General features: G+C 46.1%; 1 protein-coding gene across 6 annotated transcripts in view; it reads right to left on the reverse strand.

The window, feature by feature from the left end:
* The window catches only part of PCNT (pericentrin), a 1,333,356-nt gene that overhangs the window by 325,032 nt on the left and 982,378 nt on the right, over positions 1–25,946 (reverse strand). For all 6 annotated transcript variants that reach the window (XM_078681435.1, XM_078681433.1, XM_078681434.1 and 3 more), the window contains one exon: positions 1,462–2,181. In XM_078681435.1, the coding sequence (XP_078537561.1) occupies positions 1,462–2,181 (720 nt within the window). The remainder of the gene's footprint in view (positions 1–1,461; positions 2,182–25,946) is intronic.

The following is a 25,946-nucleotide window of genomic DNA, read 5'->3' on the forward strand; positions in this document are numbered from 1 at the left end:
ATGCGGGACCGCGGGGGTGGGGTCACCCGAGCCCCCGGCCGCAGCACGCGGGCGTCGGGGGGAGTCGGGGGTGCGATGGCGACGCCCCGACTTCTTGTGCTTACCTGACGAGCCGGAGGAATGGTGGCGACTCCCGGAGCGCCCATGGCGGCTCCGCGACCGCTCCCTCGACCGCTCCCTCGACCTCCGACCGGACCGGGACCGCTCTCGACGCGGGGCCGACAACCGGAGTTCGAGAAGCTTGCGGGACCGCTCCCGCCTAGCTTTTCCAGTCAAGGCCCGACAGTCGACGCAGGACTCCACGTCGTGGTCCGCGCCCAGACACCGGAGGCAGAGTCGATGGTGGTCGGTGACCGACATCATGCGGTCGCACTCGTCACAACTCTTGAAACCGGGCATCCTACCGGCACCGTAAAGATCAATCAGTTAACAAAAAACTTGGTCAAAAGACCGGAGTACTGCTCTTCGGATCTGCGCTAACTGGCGCGGAAAAAAGAAGAACTGACGTCAGCGCGCGGAGGCGGCGTCTATATACTCCAGCGACGTCATCACGGCGCACGACGCCGACGACGCGGAGCCGCAGGGGACGCCTGCAGACGACGCCTACCGACGCGCAGGGGTACTGCTACGCAAAAGTTTCCGGATCCAGACTGACGCCTGGGGATATTCTAAGGTAAGGAATCTAATACTAACCTGTTTCTTTCAGATGGCAGCAATGCAGTTCCTACATTCAACACTAGCACCTAGAGTCAAACCTATAATGGTAGGAGAGCCTCCACAGATTAAACACTATTAGCGCCACACACAAATTATTATTTGAGTGCCATCTCCGAAGTGGGAGAACAGAGTACTGCAGCTAACAGTTCAGGTAAATTAAAGTGGGATAGCAGTTATAGTTTTAAAAAGAGAAGACTGTAGTGTGGGAGATACATAAGCATTGAATGCATGGGTTTGAATACTGAAAATACATGCTACAGGTCAGAATGCTATCAACAACGACAAAAGCAACAATGGGCAGCTGTTGGAGGTGCACAGCTCAATAGGATAGGATGACATTTATAAACATGCACTTACATCCGAGGGTGTCAAGGCGTTAAGCAGACAAAAACATGAAGCACAGATGAAAGCGCATCTACAGTCACTTAAGATTTAAAGAGCCAGGTTTTCAGATATTTTTTGAAAACTAGTTAAGAGTCCGCGTTGGAAATGAAGGAGGGCAGGGAGTTCCAAAGCTTGGCGGCCACTACCAAGAATGAGCGACCACCCCATCTAGTCTTGCGAAATCTGGGAGTAACAAGTTATTTCTGTAAGGAAGATCTCAGAAGCCTCCCAGGGGTGTACCATTGGAAAAGAGTTTTCAGGTGTGGCGTACCCTTCCTACGCATGGCCTTGAATACCATGCTCAAAGCCTTATAGCATATACGCTTCCTAATGTGAGCATAAAAGTATTCATGATCTTACCAGTTGCTCTCTGTCCAGTTTCCATCGTTTCTCTTTATCCACATCTGCTTGCTGGTCTCGCAGTTTCTCCTTGTCCCGTTCTTCCTGCTTACTCCTCTCCTGCTCCCTCATACTACGGAGGCGTGCCTCTATCTGATCACGCTCAGACTGTAAAGCAGTCTCCCTTTCTCGCTGAGCTTCAAGACGTGTCAGGACTTCCTGCTTTTGAGTCTTCATAGATTCCAGCGTGGCTCGCAGTTTAGTGCTTACTTCCTGTTCCTTCAGATATTCCTGCTGATAAAGGTGCACTTCATCTTCCAGTTTTCTCTTGGACTGAATGGCCTGCTCCTTTGTTTTCTCCAACATGGCAGCCAAGTTGACCGCACGCTGCCGTTCATTCGCCAACTCATTCTTCAGATCCTGCACCATGCTGTGCTCCAGCAGTGACTCCCTCTGTCGCCACTGGAGCTCTTCATCACTTTGCTTCTTGTTGATTTGCTCCAGCAAAGCCCGTTCGTGCTGCAATGTGTTCGATAGCTCTGCTGAACGGGTTTTTTCCAGTTCCAAACTGTGCTGCATCTCCAAGAGTTTTCCACGCTCCTGGGACAGCAAAGCCTCACAGCGGGACTGCTCAATCTGAAGCTCTTTCCGCAGGTTGCTGGCAGAAGCCTTTTCATGATCCAGAGATACAGAAAGCTGCTTCTTTTGAGAGTCAAGCTCTTCCAAAGCATTTTCCAACTCCTGTAGATAAGAGAAAATAACAGTATGCAGGTTAGCAATACCCGATTTTCAAGGTCAACAAGCACTCTCAGAGTGCAGAAACTAACTGTTCTTGTATAATAAAGTTACACTGCATAGCAAAGGAGTGCTCATTCTTGTTTATTTAATCAGTCCACAAGTACCCAAGATAAGATAGACCCGCAAGCAGGTGAAATAAAAAAGGATCTGGTGAACTTTCATACTTCAATTGCCCGCTCACCTCCAGATTCCTCAGACATTATTATCAAATGGATCCATGTAACCAAAACACGTTGCTGCAGTCAAGAAGTAGCAAATAATGGTAACCAGACGGGACAGGAAAAACAAAGGCCAAGGGAATGAGGAAAAATAAGGGATGCTGATAAAATATTAGTAGTTCTCAGTAGGCAAAAGTGAGAGAAGAAGGTAAAGTAGAAGGGCTCACACTGTAACATGAAAACTAGTCTCTTGGATTTGGACATCCAAACCAAAACATTCCTTTCAAAATCTTTAAAAAATACTCCAATGGCATGGGATAGCAAGAAAGCTTTGACCAGAATCACAGAAATGTTCGGTAGAGGACAACAGACAGGGAGCCTTTCGTTCCATCTCCTACATTGGAATACCTTTTCCAAACTTAATGACCTTGTTGATTAAGTTCTAATCCAATTGGAGAAGTTGTGTCCACTAATATCTGTATAAAGATCTGAAAACATGGTAGATATAGTTAACACATAGTTACAATGCAACTATTAGCCTCACAACCAAGCATGACATAATAGGAAACATTACCTACTTACTATGGCTAAAGTAGGTGCCCAACTGCAAGTCCTCTTTCAAATTGATGTGCTAACATCACAAGAATTACTTATACCAGGAGTGTGGTTTTTAATGTGTGTGGTAATACTGCATCATTCACAGAGTCACTCCACATAATGTTGGATAATTCCGTAAGACAGACGATTTTCCCCACATCAAGATGAAAATGTTAAATGTGAAGTAGTTTCCTTACAATTCTGCCAGGTTTTACCTGATAAAATCCGTGCATGGGAAAAAGTGTGGTGTTACAGCCCTAATTTCAATTCTGAAACAAATTGCTTTTCTTAGGAAGTTGGCCGGCCCACCTAAGCCCTCTAAATTTTCAATTATGCTACCCACTGACACTACTTCCTTTCTGAGGCATTCTCGGTTTGTTATTCTTTTCTGGTACAATTCTCAGTGATCCCCTCTTTTTGTATCATTTATTTGTGCACTATGATGGTTGGGTCACTTCTTGTGAGACGAGAGTGACATTCTTTCTGTTTGCTCTTTGTTTATTTTATGCTTCAACTGGAAGAGGAGCAAAAGCACTTGACTGAGCAGCTAAGTGACGAGCTCTACTCACTGTGAAGCTAAACTTCAACAAACTCAGGATAAATGAGAGCTTCACTGGTTTTGTGAACAAATCACGAGGTAACAATTCTGCACATATATTGACATTCTTTTCATAAAAGCAACCAAAGGCAAAGCATGGATTCTACTTCGAGTCAAACTCAGGGAAAAAGTCTTAGTACAATGGAGGGTGATATACAGAAAGAAATGTTATTTACTTGTATTCCGGGTTCTGCATTGTAGGAATCTTCACTGAAGTCAAATATTAGAATGTTTTCCCGCTGCCTTTGTGGACCCCGAACATTCAAACTCAATATTGCCCACAGAATTACATTCTTACGGTTCCATTGTCCATATGAGATGAAGCACAGCTTTTCCCCGCAATAAGCCAAAGACTGCACTTTTTCCACAATGATGGATTTTAATATTTCTTTTTTCTTTCATTTCAAAGGCAGCAACATAGTTTTTAAATGAATTCCATTGAGCATATATCAGTGTAAATGTGACAAATCGTGCCACGGATTGGCTTCAGAAGTGTGCTAAAGTTCATATAAACAGAGGCACCTGTTTACATAATTCAATGGACACACATTGAATTTGAAGTATTACGGAGTCCAGGCATGCAGCAGCAAGGAATTATTCCAACATTTATTATTATCAATGAAAATCCTTAGATGCAGAACAAAAAGAGTCACATGCTCTTTAAAAAAACAAATGACCTCCAATCGAATTGCCAAACAATGACCTAAATGGTCTTTTGAAAAAAGGGCAGCACTGTGTTCCTGAAACGATGAACACTCTAAACATCCTTTATCAAATGTAAATTCAGAAATGTGAACACTACCCACAGAATTTAAGGCACCTTCCAACACAGACCTTTGGGGTAATTTTGTATTATTGGTCAGCCACCAAGATACCAATGTACCGCTTTCGAACTATTGTTTCCTTTGTAGTTTAATGTTTAATCTGGATGAGGGCGTCTGCCTCTTTCAAACAAGAATAAGTTGAGGTAAACACTGAATACATGATTAAGTACAGTTCGAAGTAAACACAGACTCCTGAAAAAACATTAGAGGGGAAGACATGGAGGCAATCAAAGCATCAGTATTAAAGCAGTGAGATGTCCGACATGGGCTGCCAAGTTTATAATAGTATAATGTGTTTTAGGATGTTTACAGATATCTTAACAGCAGTAGAAGGGAAGAAGTAACTAATCTGCCCTCTCTGTCATTTGAAAGTTCTGTGTTTTCCCTCTAAAACACAAGCTGCTTAACACAGGGGTGAAATGACCATGGATCCTACATAGAGAGTAAGCAAGTCCACGGCCCAGGTTAAAGCATTATGCCCAAAAAGTAAGCACAATGCAATACATACTAGGAGTAAAACACACTCAAAACACACCAATACCCTAAAGAGTGATGAAACTATAATCAATTTAGAAAATACTGGATTCATTAAGACAGTTGGTCTTTTTCTGGAGTGTAAACTTGTTCTGCCTTCACCTGCTATGGGGGGAAGAACTTAAAGAACAAGTTACTTAGCTTAGGTAATGGTCTTTCTGTTGGGTACGCTAGCTCCTGCAGATTCCTCACCTTGTGATAATCTCCCAGGCATCAGCTTGGATCCAGAAACTCAAAAGCAGTACTCCTATGCATAAAAAGGTCGTGTTGTGCAGCTTTGCGTCGACCCATTTTGGAAGTGACAAGCGGGCCACATTTAAGCGCCACCCAGGCGTGGGGACGTTAGTTGCATTCCAAGGCTTGTAAGTGCCCTGTGACACAAAGCCATTAGCAAAATGGAGTGACCAGTGTGCAGATGTCAAGGCTGGAACCTATATATATATATATATATTGGAAAGAGTCCATTCCACAGAATGGGGAGGGTCAGGGAATAATCTCCGGTTAAAAAGAATATCCACCAGATAGAACATTACTGAAGGTACCCAAGTTATACTTCTAATGGATACTTAGAACTAAAGATTCCTCGCCTCGTGAATAGATGCCAAAACCTCCCCTTGTGGAGGGTCTGTGGAATGGCTCAGATCAAAAAGTCCTGCAGGAACGAACAGGCAAAATTAGCATCCGTCACCACTGTGTGCTCCGGCAGGGGAAGGGAGAGTGATCTGCCACTGACCCAATACTGGTTCGTGAGCCACCACTGCAACTGCTGCTCAGTGCCCTCCGAGATCTGGACATACTCGGACAGGTCCCCTTGATGCTGCGCTCAATGGAACTTCAGGTCTCACTGCAGAGCCCGCATATGCCATCTGGCATGATTGGTCAGCAGGATGCAGGAGGCCAAGAGGCCCAGCAGCCTCAAGTTCATCCTGCCCGAAACCCAGGACAAGGGCCGAAAAATCGGAATCATAGCCCGAAAGTCCCAGACTCGCTGGTCAAGAGGATAAACCCGAAATTGCGCTGTGTCCAGAACCACTCTGATAAAGAGGAGCATCTGAGAGGGAATCAGGTGCGACTTCGGCACGTTGATGGAGAACCCCAGCAAGTGCAGGAGGTCAGCCGTAGTCTGGAGGTGGGAGACGATTGCCTGGGGAGAGCCGTCCTTCAACAGCCAGTCGTTGAAATAGGGGAAAACTGAAACACCTAATCTGTGCAAATGAGCTGCGACCACCGCCATCACTTTTGTGAACACCCGAGGGGCGCTGGTAAGGCCAAAGGGGAGCATGGTGAACTGAAAGTGCTCAAGCCCACCGTGAACCGTAGGGAACACCGGTGGGCCGGTAAAACGAGTGATCCCCGACATGCGGTGGTACTGTGGTGGCATGGCTGGCGGGGTAGTCTTGAAGGGGAGGGAGTAACCCCTGCGGACTATTTGTAAAACCGACCTGTCTGAAGTGACGTGCGCCACTGGGGTAGTTGATTGCAAATCCTGCCACCCACTGGTGTTTGTTGGGCCTTAAACACCGGATTAGGATGGTTTGGAGGCAGTGGCAGCAGGGGAGGTGGTGGACTGACCCACCCGCTGGCCCCGTGACCCACCACTGCGGGTCCCACGTCCGCGGCTGCACTGACTGTTGCTGCGCATGCCTGTGGCTCTGAAACTAAATGTTTGGGTGCCCCTTCCTTGGCTACGACAGGAGCGAAAAGCAGAAGGAATGCGCATGGCCGAAAGGCCTAAGAACTTGGCCGTAGCCCGCGAGTACTAAAAACGCTCCAACGCACTATCTGCCTTATCGCCAAAAAGGCGAGTGCCATCAAAGGGCATGTCCATCAGAGTGTTCTGGACATCCCCGGAAAAGTCAGTTGTCCTCAGACAGGCGTGGAAATCGCTCTGCCCAGTGAGTCAGTGGTATCAAGTTATCAAGTTCACAATGAATTGTGAACTTGGTTGCATCTCTTCCCTCAGCAATAGCTTGTGAACGCACCGTCCGGGCCTCCTCCGGACACTGTGCAGCACCTGCGCAACCGTATCCCACACAGTGTGAGAATAATGGCCCAAGAGGCATGTAGTGTTCACAGACCGCAGCCCTGAACTGGTAGTAGTGAACATTTTCTCCCTAAACTGCACCAGTTTCTTTGATTTCCTGTCCGGTGGTGCGGAAGGGAATGCGCTTGGGGACGCAAAAGCTTGGACAACCAAGCTCTCAGGGGTAGGGTGTTGGGAGAGGAAAATGGGGTCGCCCGGGGCCGGGTGATGGCGTCGGGCCACGTTCTTATCCACAGTAGCCCCTCTGTTGGGCCTGGACCAGGTGCCCAAAAGGACGTCCGAAAGTGCATCGTTGAACGGCAGTAGAGGTTTTGTAGAGAAAGACGCCGGCCGAAGCACTTCTGTCAGGAAGTTAGTTCCGACTGCCACCTTAGGGAGCTTGAGGTGGAGAGCCTCGGCTGCCCTACGCAACACCACTGAATATGTACCACCCTCCCCTGTAGCCACGGTAGGAGACAGTGCGCTAGGTTCTGGAGTAAAATCCAGCTCACCTGCGCCCTCCAAATCCTCTTCCCAGTCCGGGTTTAACTCGCATTGGGCTGAGAGATGGTCTTCAGACCCCTCCCAGTCCTCCCCGTCCTCCACAACCTGCTGGGCAGACGGAAAAGAGGGAGGCGGATGGAGAAAGGGATAGAAATTCCCCATCAGGGTCAGCGGTGCCGTAGACGTTGATGGAGGTCGTATGAGGCCATCCGACATAGACTGTGATCAATGCATGGACTCATCGGGGTCTCGCGGTGTCGAGACCGGAGTCATCGACTACATTGGGCCGGAGCCGGTGACAAAGAAGAGCAAGGACCACCAGTCGGACCAGCGGGGCCTGAAGGAGTGCCGGCAGGGCCTGATGGGCCAAAGAGGCGGGCCATGGCGGAAAGAAAGTCCTGCAGCTGGGCCGGAGTTGCTGACGGACCCGGGAAGGGCGGGGAGGCCGTCGGCAACTGCGCAGGCTCCACCGGAGCCGCGGGGGTGGCACCAACTGCATCCTCAGCCGTGTTGTGCGACAAGATAGGGGAAGTCAAAGAGCGACAACGATTCTTTGACTTCTTGAGCTTCGCCTTACCTGACTCAGAGTGCAAAGACTTTGTCGAACGATGGTGGTGGCTCTGCGACCGATCCCTCGACCTCCCACGGGACCGGGACCTTGAACGGAGCAGGGCTGACTCCCGGGCTTCTAGCAACTTTCGGGACCGCTCCCGCAAAGTTTTTGGAGCCATGGCCTGGCATTCGGGGCACAACTCTGAGTCATGGTCGCACCCCAGGCAGTAGAGATACTCCCGGTCCGGGTCCATCACCGACATCATACGGGGACAAGCCTAGCAAGACTTAAAACCGGGCATCCCTATACACCAGGAGTCAAAGACTCAAAGAACAGAGACAAAAGTCCCAAAAACAACTCAGTCAAAAATTGACTGAGGGTACCGGTCTCTCCGGATCTGCGCTTGCTGGCGCGGAAAAATAAAGAACTGACGTCAACGCGCGTGGGACCATCTAAGTAGCTCCAGCAACGTCCTCTCGGTGACGACGACGCCAGCGACGTATGCAGAGTCGCACGACAACGCCTACCGACGCGCAGAGGTACTGCTGACGAAAACTTTCCAGATCCAGACTGACGCCCGGGGGTAATTCTAAGGTAAGGAATCTATCACTAACGTGTTTCTTGCAGATACAGGGGTTTTCATAATTTTAATACCTTCACCAGATGTAGTCAATTATGGGTGTAGCCCTGACAGATTTACGTAACTGTTCTTTAAAATCATATAAGAAACAATCAGATTGTTTTGAAGGCATTGGTAAAGCAAATCTTTTTCTTCACTTTCCAACACATTATGGAATCCTCCTATGTCCTCTGGAGGAAAATCTACTGTAGGAGGTGTTGGTGATGCAGGTAGAGACACCATAATTGTCCCATTCTGTTTCTGTGTCATGAAGTTCTCCTTCCTCCGAAGTGATTCCTTGTTGGAGTGGAATTGACTGTGGAGCATTCAGAACTGAAAGTATTGTAGGAGTAGTTGGTTGCACCGGTGATACCACTGGTGGAGGTGGAGTTTTGGTAACAGGCACTGAAGGTGGGAAGCGCCGGCGGTAATCTTCCAACATGAATTGACGATCTGAGATTAAGGCTGATGGCAATGCTACCATCTCCTGTTGATACTGCTGATGGCACGGCTCAGGCTGGGCATAATAAGCCTGGCCATAGTACTGTTGCTCATCCTCTTAGTCACTATTCGGCTGACACTTGACGTGAAATGTAGACGGACTATAGGCATACCCATTAAGACCTTCCTCCTTGGAATCTCCTGCTTCTAGGAGACGAGTGGGCAAAAGAGGCCCAATTTTACTGGGGGAAGTATGTTCTGGGGGTAATCACTTGCTTTTCTATAGGTGCAGCAGTATACGTCGCCGGCGATGGTGATTTGGCAGTCGACAGTGTAGGAGAGTGGGGTCTGCAATCCCATGGCCACCCCAGATTTTTGCTTTTTGCTTCACTGGTTTACGACTTTCCCTGGCTGTGGGCCTGCTAATCAGACCCACAGCCTAGCTGTTCTCTCTCTAAATTGACGAGCATGTACCTTAGGTGCATTTACCAATTGGTACTGGGCCACCTTATCAGTCCCTGTACAGTATACCTTAGGTATCCAGGGCATAGGTGTACCCAGGGTCTACCAGGGGCTGCAGCATGTATTATGCCACCCCTGGCTGGCCACCCAAATCTGACACAACTGGCTGCACGACAGCTGGGGCAAGGTGGTGTAATCACCCTTTGCTTTAGATATAGTATTCCTATATCTAACCCTAAAATGGACACATATATTCCTATCAGTCACTCCTATGGCAGGCCTTATCGATCCTGAAGGCAGAGTGCTTGGAATTATGTGAGATGGTGCTCTGGCATGAGCTGAGCCCGTTTGCAGCTTGCGGAACCAAGTCCTTACAGCTGTTCCATGATAATGCTATACCATATACTCTTAAGTGCATTATCAACCTCGCGGTCAAATGCTAACTTTGGCATAGCACTATCAAAACATGTCGAGTAAGGTGTCATACGAATTGGAATACTAACCCCTCGCCAATTCTGGCGACTGGGTTAGCATTCCACCCTTCTAGAGGGGCACGACATGTATGTAACTGTGAACCCCGGTTAAAGTTAACTCAAGCCTCAGCATCACAAAATGGATGCTGCCACCACAGACACAAGTCTGACCTCCTGCTGCTGGGAGTCCTTCCAGCGAGGGAGGCCTGGACAAAGGGTTTCCTGTCAGGGGCGGTGCCAGCACCATCCCAGACAGGATTTTGTGTATCCCAGGTAGGCAGGGCTGAGAGGAAGGTGACTGCAAGTGGCACCCCGGTGCTCACTGTGCATATGCCGGCTCAAACCAGTTCCAGGGGCACACCAGCCCCTGAGCTGGGAAAAGACCGGACAAAGGAGAGGGGTGTAGTCACCCCCCTCCTGGTCCCACCCATGGGCAGGACCTAGTCGCGTGCCAGCCCCTTTTCTTAGAATAAAGGTAGGAGCGGGCACCCTTCCCAGATTAGATCATCTTGAAACTTGAACTACTTTCCACGAAAGGAACTCTTGTCATTCTCTGAAGACTCTCCCTTGTGGCTAAGGAGTAGCCACCCTGCACCAGCAGGCACCATCTAAGCGCTTGCGGTTTGCTGCACGTCCATCCTCCGGATCAAGACTGCCCAGCTCGACGAGACCCGATTCCCTGCCATCTCTGACCTCTACCTGCATCATCAGCCCAGCTGAGATTCGTGGGTGCGACGAGACCCGAGGGACCGGCTATCATCAAGACCTGCACGACGCTTAACCAGCACGACCACCGAGGGACCCTCGAGTGAGTGCACGGGGGTTTGAGAAGCTCCAACCCTAAGCAGCTCCAGCACCGAAGTCCAGCCCCCCAGCATCCACGAGATCTGCGTGGGGCCCTTCTGCTTCTTTGCTGCTTGCCACGTTGTCCGGTCACTTGCCCGTTGGCCAGTGGCCCTCCTGACGACGTACCACGACGATTTCACCGCTGGTCTAGGTCCTCTAGACTGGCCCTTGCTCCTTGTCCAACAAGAAGTGCCCTGGACCCTCCTGGTCCACTCCAGACGCCATTTTGACTCCACCTCGTGGGCTTGCCTTTGCCAAGGTTTGTTGCTCCAACCTCGGATCCAGCATCGCCGACAGCAGACACCATCGTGGGACAGCTCGCACCTCCAGCCTGGACGCCGACAACGCCTCCTGGCCCGTGTGACTGCAGAGTCCAGCGTCACCCACTCACCTGATCGCGGTGACCTCATCCGGTGCCATCCTGGTGCCCACACAATCACTGGCTAGTGATTAAGAACTGAGTCCCCTCTGCTTTCAGGTCGTCTCCTTCACTGATCCAGCCTTGGATCACACCGAACATCTTCACTGGTCGCCTGCCAGCAGCATCTTCTTTCAGGCTCCATAGGCTACAACGAGGATTCCCGACGTCTTTTGAACCCTATGCAGCCGCAACCCCTGGGCTAGGTAACTCGAGCATTTCGGTGCTCCAGCACAGGTTCACTATCCTAGTGTCCAGATCCTTTTTCGTTTTTAGTCTACCTAGTCTGATTCGTCTGGAAACAGTAACTTTAGAAACTGCTAGCATCCATAGACTTTGTCCCGCATCCCGCGTAAGAGTTCCCACTCTGCACCCGGGTTCCCTAGGCCTCCTGCTCCTAACCTAAGGGTTCAGTAAAGTAGTCCTAGCGGTCCTGAAGCCTCTGGATAGTGTTACTTACCTGCTAGTATTTTGCATTCCACTTTTAGAGTATATGGTTTTTCGTGCCCCTCGGGCATTTGTGTAAATTGTGCAACTTGTATTTTCGTAAGTGTTTTGTATTGTGCTTAGCTCCCTGACTCAAAGAGTTCAGGGTAGACTTGTTATTAATAAATATCCTTTATTTTTATAACAACTTGTGTGTTGTCCTTTCACTTGGTGTTCAAGGGGTATATGTGATGGTAAAACAGCTGGCTTAACACGCCCTCTAGAGTTTAGCCTAAAGACTGCTCTTGTCCACGCTACTAGGATAGCTAGTCTAATAAGGTTGACTTACAACCAATCATCAATAAGGGTCGCTTGGAATGATACAAAGTGATCACTAGAATAGTGAGCACTATATATCAGGCCAACTTCTCACAGACAGTGATTTTGGTGGCGACTGAGTTTTCGTCGATGGGAGGGCTTTCGCCGACAGGCATCGTTTTCGATAGAGGTGGACTCGACTATGACGTCTTTACATCCGGCAATACCATTATCTCCATCAACTGAGGCTTAGTCGACGATGGTGAATAGGTCATCGTCTGCGCCGTAGTCGTCGACAGAAGCTTCTCTGTCGACGGTGATGCCCCCCTCGACGGCAGCTTTACAGACTAATGTATTGAAGACTATAATGAATGCTTCATCGACGGCGAGGACTCTACCGGCCGTGATGATGGTGACAGTGGAATAGTTGACAAAATTGAGGCCTGATTATGTCGTTGAGAGTGAGAGCTGTACAGAATGTAACAGACGACGATGCTCCTGAAGGGCAGCCTTCCGTTGTGGACGCTGCTGACAAACCTGTTTTTCCTCGGCAGAGAGCTAGTCGACGACTGGTCTGAAGAAGTCTTTTTGAATGTCAGTTTGAGCTCTGAAGGTGGAGTCTTAGGCTCAGATACAGTCTTGGACGGCTGTTCTTTTTTTCAAAAATCCTTGTGAAAGTTCTGTAGAAGAGTTGTGAGGAGACATTTTAGTGCATTGACTATGAGGCTCTTTGAGGGTTATGGATCCCTCTCTCTTTTGAGGGAATTTTTTTTGAAGAAGTAGACTGCTCACTATGAGTCAGACACAGGATCAGACCTGGTTTTCATTTTTTTTAGCCAAATGAGAAGACTCCCTTCACAGTCCTCGAGACTTATTTGAAAAAGTGCGACGTATTTTGCAGTCGGACGCGTTATGGGACGGATTCAAGCAGTAAATGCACTCTGTGAGGGTCTTCTATATATAACCACATCTTCAAGCAAGTGACACTACGAAGAGACTTTTTTAGCCTTGTCTGACATAGCTCAGTCAAACTTGGTGGCAAATAAACAGATATAAAGAAAAGAAATACTTATCTGTATAAAAGTATATATTATTTAAATTTACTTTCCTGAAGAATGAAGTGCAGAAACCTTCTGTCAGAAGTTGTAGATGTGAAAAGCTGGACAGAGCTCGGAGGAGACCAAGGCTCTTCGATGCAGTTAGGCCAGATTTCCGGCATACAGCCTCCCACCTGAAATGTTCAAGCTAGGGGTGGGAGAAGAATTCCGCTCCCCCCGTGGAGTCTCGCCCACTCCAGTTCCGCAAAACTCCGAAGTGACAGAGGGGAGTTTTTTTCTGTTGAACAGCTCGCCAAGATTAAGATGGCGAGTGCGAAAAATCACACGCTAGAACTCCTCCTGTCAACATTTATCAATGCGGGGGGCTGCGCAGGTCGTGACTGCTTGCATTGAGATACCTGCTGCTGGAGTAGAATATATACGAGAGTGAGAAAGAAGCAATTGAACAATGGCTTATCATTATCCTTACTATTGCTTCCTCCAAAGAAAGCATACTTTTTTTCCTCAAGAAAAATATTGCCTTTAGCAGGCTCTAATTCATAAGGGAAGATTCAGACAGTAAAAATAAACCAGAGAATTTTAAATTAGGAGGGAAATTATGCCATCATGAGATTACAAAAAATAAACTGTGCCTCCAAGAAAAAAAATCTTCATAACCAAGACAAACACTAAAATACATTAATTGAAACAAAACAAACAGCACTATAATCAAGTGTAACTCAAAAAAGAAAGACTAACATTCTTAGAAATGGACAACGGTAGCAGAAAAAAGAATTGAGTGAGCAACTGTTTGGTTCCCCAGTATTTGTAACTTTCATAGATTCCCAAGCTTTGTATCATTCCCCATCGTTAGCCTGGGAGCCTCGGTAAATAGAAAATACCATAGCAGTATGTACAAAACAGAAAGTAAAGCCTAGGCCTCATCTCTTTTTGTAGCCTATCTCCCTCTTTTTGTAAAAGAGACCAAAACTTTGCAACAATCAATCAGATTAGCCTCACCCCAGGAGAGAGCCTCAGATTTTTGCAGCCGTTGTGTAACAGCAACAACTTTTGCTGAAGGCTGAGCTTTCCCCGGGAAGGCGCATGGGAATCTATGAAAGTTACCAATACTGGGGAACCAAAAGTTACAGGTAAGCAACTTGATTTCTTGCCCCAGTATTGGAACTTTCATAGAGTCCCATGCTTTGTATTAGAGTAGCTAGCAGTAAATCACCAATGCACATTTTGTTACAATCGTATCCCAACATTTCAGCATAAACATTCTCATATAAGCGTATATACTTTGTAACAATACATGCAGAAAACGTATGCGATACAAAAAGGTGCAATCAAATGAAGGATGGATAGAAGGGAAAGCTCACCTCTCATTGGAAAAGATTCCTCAGTACTGCTTGTCCTACTGTCGCTTTGCTCCTCATGAAAGAGTCCAGGCAGTAATGTTTTGTGAAGGTATGGGCACTGCTCCATGTGGCAGCCCTACAAATGTCTTTAATAGGGACTCCAGCGAAGAGAGCTGCTGAAGATGAAAATGATCTTGTGGAGTGAGCTCTTACCTGTCTCTCCAGTCGTTTTCCTGCCGTCTTGTGGCAGTAATTAATCGCGCTTGTAATCCAGCGTGAATTCCCTTGCTTTGAGAAAGGAAGTCCTTTCCGAGGTGCACTAAAAGCCACAAAAAGTTGAGAAAATTTTCTAAAATCCTTCGTCCTTTCAAGATAAAATTTGAGACATCTCTGGACATCCAAGGAATGAAGAGATCGTTCTGCAGGCGTCATAGGACGAGGAAAAAATAATTTTAGAACCACTGGTTTGTTCAAATGGAAATCCGAAGGGACCTTTGGGATACATTTCGGATTGGTCCTTAAAAACATAGAATCCTTCTTGAACTGTAGAAAAGGTTCCAGAATGGAGAGAGCTTGCAATTCACCCACTCTTCTAGCTGAGGTAAGAGCCAGAAGGAGAGCTAATTTCCAAGACAAGAAATTCAAGTCCGCTCTGTGAATAGGCTCCAACGGAGGTCTCATCAGATGAGCCAGAACTAGGTTAAGATTCCAGGTCGGAGGTGGCGGCCGTACTGGTGGAAAAACCCTGAAAAGACCTTTCAGAAATTGTTTGATAACTCTAGCTGACCAAAGAGATGGACCCAAAGTGGACCTTCTGTACCTTAAAATAGCCGCCAGATGAACTTTGATGGAAGAATGAGAAAGGCCAGATTTAGCCAGTGATAAAATGAAAGGCAGTATCTGATGAGGAGCTGAAGAGAATGGATGGATGTGCTCCCGATGACACCACAGGCAGAAACGTTTCCATTTGGCACGGTAAGTCTTATTCGTACTTGGTGTGCAAGCTTGAGATAAAATCTCTCTACATTCCTGAGGAATATCTAGAGAGTGGAATTCTCTGTGTTCAGAAGCCAGGCTTTCAAGTGGAGAGAGCTCGGATCTGGATGAACCACTTGTCCCTTGGACATTGTCAACAGAGATGGGATGGGACAAAGGTGATATGGATCATAATGGGAAAGTAGGAGGAATTCTGTGAACCAGAATTGGATAGGCCACGCTGGCACTATTAAGATCATCCTGCAAGGTTCCATCTTTATTTTCCTGAGAAGCCGTGGAATTAGGGGAATTGGAGATAAGGCGTAGACAAATGCCCCTAACCAGGACATCGAAAGAGCATTCCCCAGCGACCCTCGATGGCATTTCCTGTTTTCTGGAGTAGCGAATAGGTCTCTTGTTGGAGTTACCCAACGCTGAAATACTTCCTCCAGAGTGTCTTGATCTAATTCCCACTCGTGACAGGAAGATTTTAGTCGACTCAGGGTGTCTGCTGTTGTGTGGAGAGCGCCTCGTAGGTGATCTGCTGAAAGCACTACATTGTGGATTATCGCCCATTCCCATAACATCTGGGCCTCTTTTGAGAGCAGAAGAGATCTTGTTCCACCCTGCTTGTTTATGTAATGCATGGCCGTTGTGTTGTCCGTCCTGACCTGCACAGTTGTATTTTGAACACTCGGTTTGAAAGCCTGCAAGGCTAGGCGAATCGCTCTGAGTTCCAAGAGATTGATATGAAGACAACGCTCTCCTGCCTTCCAGTGATTGCTTACTTGGAGATCTTGTAAGACTACGCCCCAGCCTTCCATTGATGCGTCTGTGGTTAGAACCAGAGGGGATGGAATCATTCTGAAAGAGACCTTTTTAGACATTCTTCTTGACCGCTCACCAACCTGCTGCTTTCCGAATGAGAGGAGTGACCTTTATCTTGTCCTCGAAAGAGTCTTCCACCTGGCGCCATTGCATGTCTAGTTGTTCTTGCAAGGGGCGCATTTTATCAATCCTAGAAAAGACTTGTAAAGACGAACTGACAGGGATCTTCTTCCTTGTAACCGGATTGCTGAGGAGATTAGCTTTATCTGCCTCTCTTCCGAAGGAAAAGCTTTGCAATTCTTTGTATCCAGAATGGAGGCCAGGAACTTGACCCTCCTGGATGGAACAACGACTGACTTGTCCTTGTTGAGACGCAGACCCAGGCATCTGAAAAGTTTGATGCAATTCTCGACTGCCTTTGACGTTGTCTGAGAAGACGGAGCCTTGATTAACCAATCGTCTAGGTAAGGGAAAACTTCTAGCGATTGTTTCCTTAAGAATGCCGCTACCGGGGCCAATACCTTTGTGAAAATCCGTGGAGCGGATCTGAGCCCGAAGGGCAGGACCTTGAACTGAAAGTGGCTCTTGGCTACTGTGATGCGTAAGAATTTCCTGTGAGCTGAGTGGATCGTAACGTGGAAATATGCGTCCTGGAGATCCAGAGTCACCATGTAATTCCCTGGGTTTAGAAGACGTAAGAGGTCTTGAAGAGAGATCATTCGAAAGGAGAGTTTTATGAGATAGGTGTTCAGCTCCCTCAGATCTAAGATTGGGCGCCACTTTTCTTCCATCTACTGATAAGAAAAAATCTGGAATAGAATCCTTTTCCTCTTTGCCAGAGTGGCACTGGTTCTATCGCTCCCTTGGTGAGTAAATGAGACTTCGAGACAGAGAAGGTGCAGATGTTTTGATTCTGTGGCGTGAGGGGCTCTTGGAGGTGGTAGGTTTTGGAATTCTAATGTATGGCCAAATTGAACGATCTGTAGGACCCACTGATCTGTTATGATCTTCCAGCAAACGAGAATATTTGTAATCCTTCCCCCTCTTTGGAACAAGAGGTGAAGGACCAGTAGGCAGAGCCAGGAAGCCGCTATTGGCGTTTAGAGGTATCTCTACCCTGATGCCCCTGTCTACCTGTGGAAGATTGGCGACAGAAAGACGCCGATTGATTTTGCCGCTGAGAGAACTGAGGCTTGAATGATTGAGAGGATTGTGAATAGGAGGAGTATCGTTGTTGATAGCCTCCCCTATAAGTATAGACTCCTTTGCATCTTGCACCCCGGAAAGGCACCTTTCGGTATTGAAGCGTGCCCAAGGATTTTGCAGTTTCGGTGTCCTTTTTAATGTCCTGCAAAGCGTCATCTGCATGCTTGCCAAACAGCATGTCTCCATCAAAAGGCAGATCCAGGATGTTATTCTGTACCTCTGGGCGAAACCAGGTGCATCTCAGCCAACTTTGACGCCTCAGGACCGCTGATCCCGCTAAGGCACGAAAAGCCGTTGTAGCAATGTCCAATGCACAATCTATAATTTCCGATGAAGATCTTCCCCCTTCCTCTAGAATCTTTCTCGCTTCCGTCTTGGCACTCTCTGGAAGCTGTTCAATGAAAGAAGAGAGATCGCACCACATTTGGCGATCATATCGTCCCAAAATTGCGAGTGTGTTTGAGGCCCTAACCAGGAGGCTAGACATAGAAGAGAACCTCTTCCCTACATTATCCAAGCTCCTGCCTTCTCTGTCTGGCGGTGCGGTCATGGGTGCGGTGCCGTCGGGTTCCTTGATTTTCTTTGGGCCGCCTGGGAAATAACAGAGTCCGGTTTAGGCTGGCCAATAAGACATGCAGGACTCATCTGGGGCCTTTTTATTTCTTCTCCAGCTGCGGTAGAACCGGAGTTACGGTAGCTGGAGACTGCATCGCTTTCTTTCCCTCATTCCAAACATGTTCTACTATTGGTATGGAACGGATCGATTTCTTGTAGGGCTCTTTGAAATCGTAGAGGAAACAGTCTGACTGTAAGACAGGAACAGGAAAGCCAAATCGTTTAGAGGCCCTTTCCATAAGGTTATGGAAGCCCCCTAATGTCCACTGGAGGCGAATCCACAGGGTCCGGAGATGGTGATGCCGGATCTGGGATAACAATCATCCCATTCTGTGTCAGGATTTTGAACATGCTCTCTATCTTGGTTCATCTGAAGAGTCATCATGGACATCAGGCACTGTAGTCACATCATGTCCTTCAGTCACAGGCTGTTCACTTTGCCTCTGAGAAGTTGATGCCACAGGAGTAGATGAAGCTTGCGGAGGAGGGTGAATGGGTTCAGAGGTCTGAGATGGGAACCTCTTATAATCTAATAACATCAACTGCAGGTAGTTTATTAATGAAGACGGCATGGCCACCATGCCTTGGCCAGATGATTGCTGATGTGAGACCTGAGGAGAGAGTTGAGATTCTGGATGATGTTGATCCAGGAAATAATCATTTGAATCAGAGTCCTCATACTTCACTTGAAGTTGTGAAGGACTATATGCATGCCCATATGGACTTTCCTCATCATCAGAATATTCCTCCTCCAGCAGAAGAGGTGGAGGCAATGGTTTTACCCTACGGGGTGATGTCATTTCCGGTATTTATTAGTCTTTTCCTGATGGAAATTCTTACTTTTTGGATTGTTGACGGTGTCGTCGACGAGGGAATCGTCGTAGCTGGAAGCGTAGTTGACAGCGGAGTAATAGTCGACGGAGGGCTGATAGTCGACGGTACCGTCAACGTCAGGATCATCGTCGCCGTAGCCATCAACGTCGTTGGCGACATCACCGTTGACATTGTCAGTCTTGTCGACGTAGGATGAAACGTCAACACAGTCATCGTCGACGATGTCGTCGGCGAAGCTCTCGGCGACAGGCCCGTTGACGGAGCAGAAATCGAAACCACTTGAGCCTTTGGCGTCGACGGACGAATTTTCTTTTCTCCTTTCGCTTCCTGAGGCATACTCAAAGGTTTCTTAAAGATCTTCTCCTTTTCTGATGGCGAAGAGGCAATAGAAAGGCCTTGACTTGCCTTTTTTCCATTTGATACCTCAGGAAGATATTCCTCTTTCTCCTTTGGGTGGTGAAGAGATTTTTTGGGACTAAGCCTTTTAGAGGTCTTTTGAGAGGCTTTAGCAGGAGGTTCGGCTGAAGTAGAAGGGGAAGACCTATCCCTTTTTGTAGACCTCCTCGAAGATGTTGCTGAGGAGGAATCCTGACTATCACTGGACAGAACCTCTCTGAGACTTCCTTTTCTGTAGCCAAGTCAGAGGTCTTCCTTCCCGATCCCTCATAGTCTTAGTTGAGAAGGTCCTGCAGAGTCTTAGTTGAGAAGGTCCTGCAGATCTTGCACTCGGTGGCTTTGTGGTCTGGGTATAAGCAATAATTATGCTTATCCTCCACATAAAGTCTTTTCTTTGAGCAAGTAGCACAGGCTTTGAATAAAGCTTTCTTTTCAGACATCCGGAAGAGAAAAAGGGTGTAGAAATCCAATTGACGAGAAAACTGAGCAGAGCTCAGTGGAGACTCCCTTAGCACAACGTGCAGTAGAAAATCTGAGGCTCTGAGGCTCTCTCCTGGGGGTTCTATGAGGTGAGGCTAATCTGATAGATTGTTGCAAAGTTTTGGTCTCTTTTACAAAAAGAGGGAGATAGGCTACAAAAGGAGATGCGGCCTAGGCCTTACTTTCTCTTTTGTACATACTTCTATGGTTTTTCTATTTACCGAGGCTCCCAGGCTGACGACGGGGAATGATACAAAGCATGGGAATCTATGAAAGTTCCAATACTGGGGCAACAGTTTGTTAAATTGCTTCTCTTTCAACCAAAAGAAAAGTCAAATGAAGGAGTACAGCAATATTAGCAAGAGTGTAGAAAGGATTATGTTACTTAACCTGTAAGTATCTGTTCCTGGCATGTAGTGCTGTAGATTCACATTCTTTGCATAAGTCTGCCATCTAGTGTTGGACTCGGCTGATTACAAGTTGATTTTGTTCCAATAAGTTTTCTTCAAGTCACAAGGCTATGTGACACCTCCTCTTGCTAATACTACATTATGGTCATCGACGCCATCTTCAGATTGTTTTTCCGTGGGTATGTGACAATGTAAGTAGGATACATAGCTCAGTAATGTGATGTTCCTGTAGTAGTATGATATAATTATATAAAGAGTATGAACTGCAACCTATACAAGGTTTTTAGGGAGGAGGGTTGGTGCATATGAATGTACAGCACTATGTGCCAAGAACAGATGCTTACAGGGTAAGTAACAATCAGTTCGAGTTTTGTGTGCTGTAGATACACATGCTTTGCATAGACTGTAAAGCAGACCTTCTCACTAGGCAGTGGGTAACATGTGGAGGTTGCAGTTGTTTGTTTCATAGTACTGCTTGACCAACGTTGGCTTGTTGGCGTTCAAAGACATCCACACAATGTTTTGGGAAAGTGTGTGGAGTGGACCATATTGCTGCTTTGCAAATATCAGCAATAGGAATATTCCCTACAAAAACCATGGAAGATCCTATTTTCCTAGTTGAGTGAGCTTTAGGAGGACAGGTAAAAGCCTTTTAGTTTGTGCATAATATGTTTGGATGCATTTAACTATTTATCTTGAAATGCCGGATTTAGAAATTGCCTTTTCCATACTACGAGGTGCGAAAGCAATAAACATTTGCTTTGATTTCCTGAAAGATTTAGTTCTGTCAATATATAAAACACTAGTGCCCTTTTGACATCTAAAGTGTGTAATGCCCTTTCAGCAACAGAAGATGGATGCGGGAAAAAACTGGTAAGTGAATGGATTGATTAATTGGAAAATTTAAAACGATCTTTGGCAGGAATTTAGGATTTGTTGTAAAGTACTACTTTGTCTCTGTGAGGTAGAAAGAAAGGTTTCTCAAGGGTTAATGCCTGAATTTCACTGACTCTTCTAAGTGAAGTAACAGCAATTAAGGAGGCAACTTTCCATGATAAGCATTGCAATTGACAAGAATGAAGAGGTTCAAAAGGAGGACCCATGAGTCTTGTTAACAATGTTCAAGTTTCATGCAGGTGGATTCTAGGAGGCATTACTCTTTAGTCCCTCCATAAAGCTTTAATAACTGGGATTTTAAATAAAGATACGTGCTGTATATTTTGCAAACAGGCTGCAATAGCAGCAAGGCGTAATCTTATTGAAGTATATGCCAAGCCTATAGTTTGTAAATGCAATATGTAAATATTGTATGTACTTTTGCATGAAGAGGGTTTACGTTTTGTTTGTGACAGAATACAACGACCTTTCCATTTAGCCGCATAACATTTGCCTTGAAGTAGGTTTGCGAGCTTCTTTAAGAATGCCCATACATTCTTGAGGTACATTTAAGTATCCAAATTCTAAGATTTCAGGAACAAAATTGCAGGATTCATTTCCTTGGGATTGGAGTGTCTTAGTCTTCCATGCGGTAGTGTGAGAAGGTCTGGGTTGAGGTGAAGCTTCTCGTATGGAACTGGAGAATGCTCCTGCAGTGTTGAAAGCCAATGTTGGTGAGCCCAAGTTGGAGCTATTAGCATCATGGTAAGAGATGTTTGCCTGAGTTTCCTGACCACTAATGGATCACCAGTTCATCCATAGAGCATTGCCCTTGGACTGTTGGTGTGGATACCTGCTTGCGAAGCGTGGGCATTTTGCATTTTCTTTTGTTGCAAACAAATCTATTTGTGGGAACCCCTATTTTTGAAAGTGTGGTTCAAGAACCATGGGGTGGAGTTCCCATTCGTGGACTTGTTCCTGCCTCCTGCTTAGAAAGCCTTCAATTTGATTGCTTGTCCCGGGGACATGTTCTGCTAGAAGGTGAATGTTGTGATGTATTGCTTACCTTCATATTTCCTGTGCTGAGACAATTGGAGAGTGCGCGCACCCCCCACCCCCGTTTTTGTATAGAATACATAGTTGTCGTATTGTTTGCTTGAATCAGGAAAACTTTGTGTTGTAAGTGAGGTAGGAAGACTTTCACTGCTAGGTGAACAGCTTGCAGCTATTGGTGACTAATATGAATCCTTGGGTTTGGAATCCCAAGACCCCTGAATCGTGAGGTTTTTTTGAGATGTGCACCCCAACCTATTCGGGAAACATCTCCTGTCAGAAATATTTGTGGAACTGGATCTTGAAACGGCTGCGCTTTGGATCATTTTGTGGATTCCACCCTTGCATAGAGTGATGTGTGCAGCTGTCTACCAACACTAGATTGTGAAGTTGACCCTGAGACTTATTCCATTGATGAAAGATATTCTTGTAGAAGTCTCATGTGCAGTCTGGCATGTGGAACTATGGAAATACAAGATGCCATCGCAGAAATGTTTTGGCTGAGATTTGACTCCCTGTTTGAAGCTGTTGAATTAATGGTACTATGCTGTGTATTCTGTCAGCATGTGGGTATGCCAATGCTGAATGTATGTTGAGCATGGCCCCTAGGTATCAATGTATGGTGGCTTGTTGTAGATGCGACTTTTGCAAGCTGATGGTAAACCCTAGGTGATGTAGTAAAGTTAGGGTTTGTAGAGTATTGTGTTTGCAAAGGCTGAGGCTTTTTGCTTTTATTAGCCAGTTGTCTAAGTATGGAAAAACATGAATGTTTTGTCTGCGTAGATTTGCTGCTACCACTGCTAGACATTTTGCGACTACTCTTGGAGCATTGGTAATCCCGAAAGGAAAAACTTTTAATTGATAATGGTTTCCCTGAAATTTAAACCTAAGGTATTTTCTATGTGCAGGATTAATAGGAATATGGACGTAGCCGTCCTTTAGACCCAAGGCAGCCATGAAGTCTCCCTTCTGTAATAAAGGAATGATCTCATGAAGGGTGACCATATGGAAGTGTTCGGATATCATGTAATGGAGATGAGATCGAGAATGGGTCGTAGCGACCCATCTTTTTTGGGGAATAAGGAAGTATAGTGAATAAACTCCAGTTCCCGGAAAGTTTTTGAACTAGTTCTATTGTTCCTTTTTAGGTCGAGCCTGGGCAGCGCATGTGCTGCGAGGCATGCTGTATTCAGGTAGGGACTTGAATCTCCAGCCATATTTTTCCTTGGCTTGGGTCTATGTCCACTGTAAACTGTGGCTGTTCATTGGTCAATAGGCTTAGTAGTTCCTCCTTTGTACTGCCTTGCCTCATTTTGGAGCCTCCCAATGACGACACCTCCTGTTAAATGTGTTGTTACTTGGAAGGCTTTAACTACAGACTCTGAGCACTAGTTTCTCAAACAGCTTTGTCTTGCCTGCAATAGCAGCCAGGAAACGTTCTTCTAACGCTTTTTATTTTTTGTTTTATAGCACGGCATTTGCAACGCAATAGGTCTCGCATTTGCAAGAGTTTAAGCTATTGGCATTGTAAATGGCAATACATTTTATTGATCTGTTTTCCATACACCACATAAATAAAAGGAACTGTCATTTAAAATGCCTATAGCTCAAACTCTCATAAATGCAAGCCCTATTGCATTGCAAATGCTTGTTGTAATAGAGTTATTTCTTTTTGCAGGAGTTTGATGTTCAATAGACAGTTTGTGTTTGCGAGGTGGAATATTTGGAGGAGTTGATTTGAGTTTCAAACTGTCCCCATGTTGGATAATATCCAACATCCATTGATCTGCTGTGATTGATCAAGTGTTGAGAAATTATTGAAGACGACCACCGACAGGTGTTAAGTGACCTGGGGAAATGGTAAGGAAAGTTATTATTCGTTATTGGTGGAGGAACGGGTATTGTACCCTCTGCCTCTTCCATTAAAATTGTTCCCTCTATAATAACCTCTGTAAAAGGTTTTTTGAGACTAGGTTAGTCCTTAGGTTTTGTATGTTGACCCAGTGGTGTCTGAGATGGTAGATCTTGCACCTTGCTTGTAATTTGGCCAACGAAAGGAACCATGATATGTGCTAGTCTGTAGAGCCCTCATTGATTTTGGAACCCCTGTGTCCTTTTTCATTTTCTGAAGGGCGGTAATCACTTGAGGTCCGGGGACAAATTTATTTAGCAAAAGGTAGATTCAGAATAGCCTGTTGTACCTCAGTCTTAATTCCTGAGACCTGTAAGCCTACATAAGAGGATACCACTGTTAATAACTTTGGCATTGGTGTTATCTGCATCTAATGCACATTTAATGGAATTATTGGTAATGAGTTTGCCCCCATTAACAATTTTCTGTTCCCTTTTCGTCCCAGTAGGCTCTGTCATATCTTGCTAATAGAGCTTGGCTGTTGGCTATACGCCAATGATTAACTGATGGTGCAGCAACACGTTTTCCAGAATAATCTATTAGTTCAGATTCTTTCTCTGGAGGTTTTGGGTTTCCTGATGTTTGGGTGTTAGCCCTTTCCTTGCATTTGAGACTACTAAATAGTCTGGGTTTAACTGACCTTTGATAAAGGTAGTATCGGATGGTGCTGCCTTATATATTTTGTCAATGCGTGGTGTTATTATTCACGCTTTGACAGAGTCTTTAAAATGTTGTCTGCATGATGTGTCATGTCTTTAAGTCTCAAAAAGAAAATCCTCCTCTATTGTATCTTTATATAATGGGACCTAGTGGAAACTTGCTGCCCCTGCTATTAAATCCTGATATGCAGAAGCATCATCAGGTGGTGATGGTCTTATGGGATATAGATCAGGTTATGTATCCCCTTGTTGTTCAATTTCATAGTTATTCTAAGCATTCCCTGATTTTATGTTTTGTGGAATGTCCTGATCATCATCTACCATTGGTGAGTGAGGAGACTTATCACCTGCCTCAGATAATTGGGGTGAGTGAGGTGGTGTTTGTGGGGTAAGTGAATGTGGAATAGGGATGTGCAATGAGCTTGAGGCAGCATCCTTCCTCTTCTTCTTTAGAGGTTGAATAAGAACGTCCAAACCATCTTCAAAAGACAACAGCTTCTTAGAAAAGTAAGATTTTGATGGTTGGAGCACTATTGTTTTAGTTTCAAGCTGAATCTGGAGTCTTTTTTGTTTAGGTTCCAGCCGTTATTGAAATGTTTCAAGGATCTGCTCCGGTGGAGATTTCGGTCATAAAATGCAGCATTTCGGTGGCAGAAACTACGGTTTAGTTAGAGTTGTGGTCGGATCTGAAATAGACTTTTTCTTTCGGTGCAGAGATCGAAGATGGTGGTGCTGCAGACCCGGATGTCGAGGAAGTGGAGGCACCTGCTGCAGGCCTAATTCGGAGCCAAGCCAAAGGGCAGGGCTTTCAAATCAGTTTTTCGGCGCGTGCCATGGCTTTTTCGGTCAGAGCCAATGCTTTGGGCTTAGAATCAGGGGTATAAGTACTCACTGTCCAATGTTTCTGTGCTGGCTGCAGAGTGGTTAAGTCGTCATCGGATTGGGACACAATCGAAATCATGGATCGATAGTGATTCTCCTTGAGCTGCTGAAGCTTCTTTGTCCTCCTGCTGTCCACCGAAAAGGTCTGGTACATCGTCCACTTGCTTGCACTGCATTTCTTGGCGTTGAACACGTTAGTGTTGAAGAGTCTTTTTTAGATCTAAAAGACTTGCAGGCCTCACAGCTTTCCTCTTGATGATCGGACAAGAGTCATAGGTTGCAAACTGAGTGTTCGTCGGTATGTGGATACTTGGAGTGACAATTTGGGCAGAAGCAAAACCGAGTGTGTTCAATTAGCAGGACATTCTCCGAAGGATGTTGGAAGTATCA

The sequence above is a fragment of the Lissotriton helveticus genome, chromosome 3_1 (assembly GCF_964261635.1).
Source record: "Lissotriton helveticus chromosome 3_1, aLisHel1.1, whole genome shotgun sequence".
NCBI classification, from domain to species: Eukaryota; Metazoa; Chordata; class Amphibia; order Caudata; family Salamandridae; genus Lissotriton; species Lissotriton helveticus.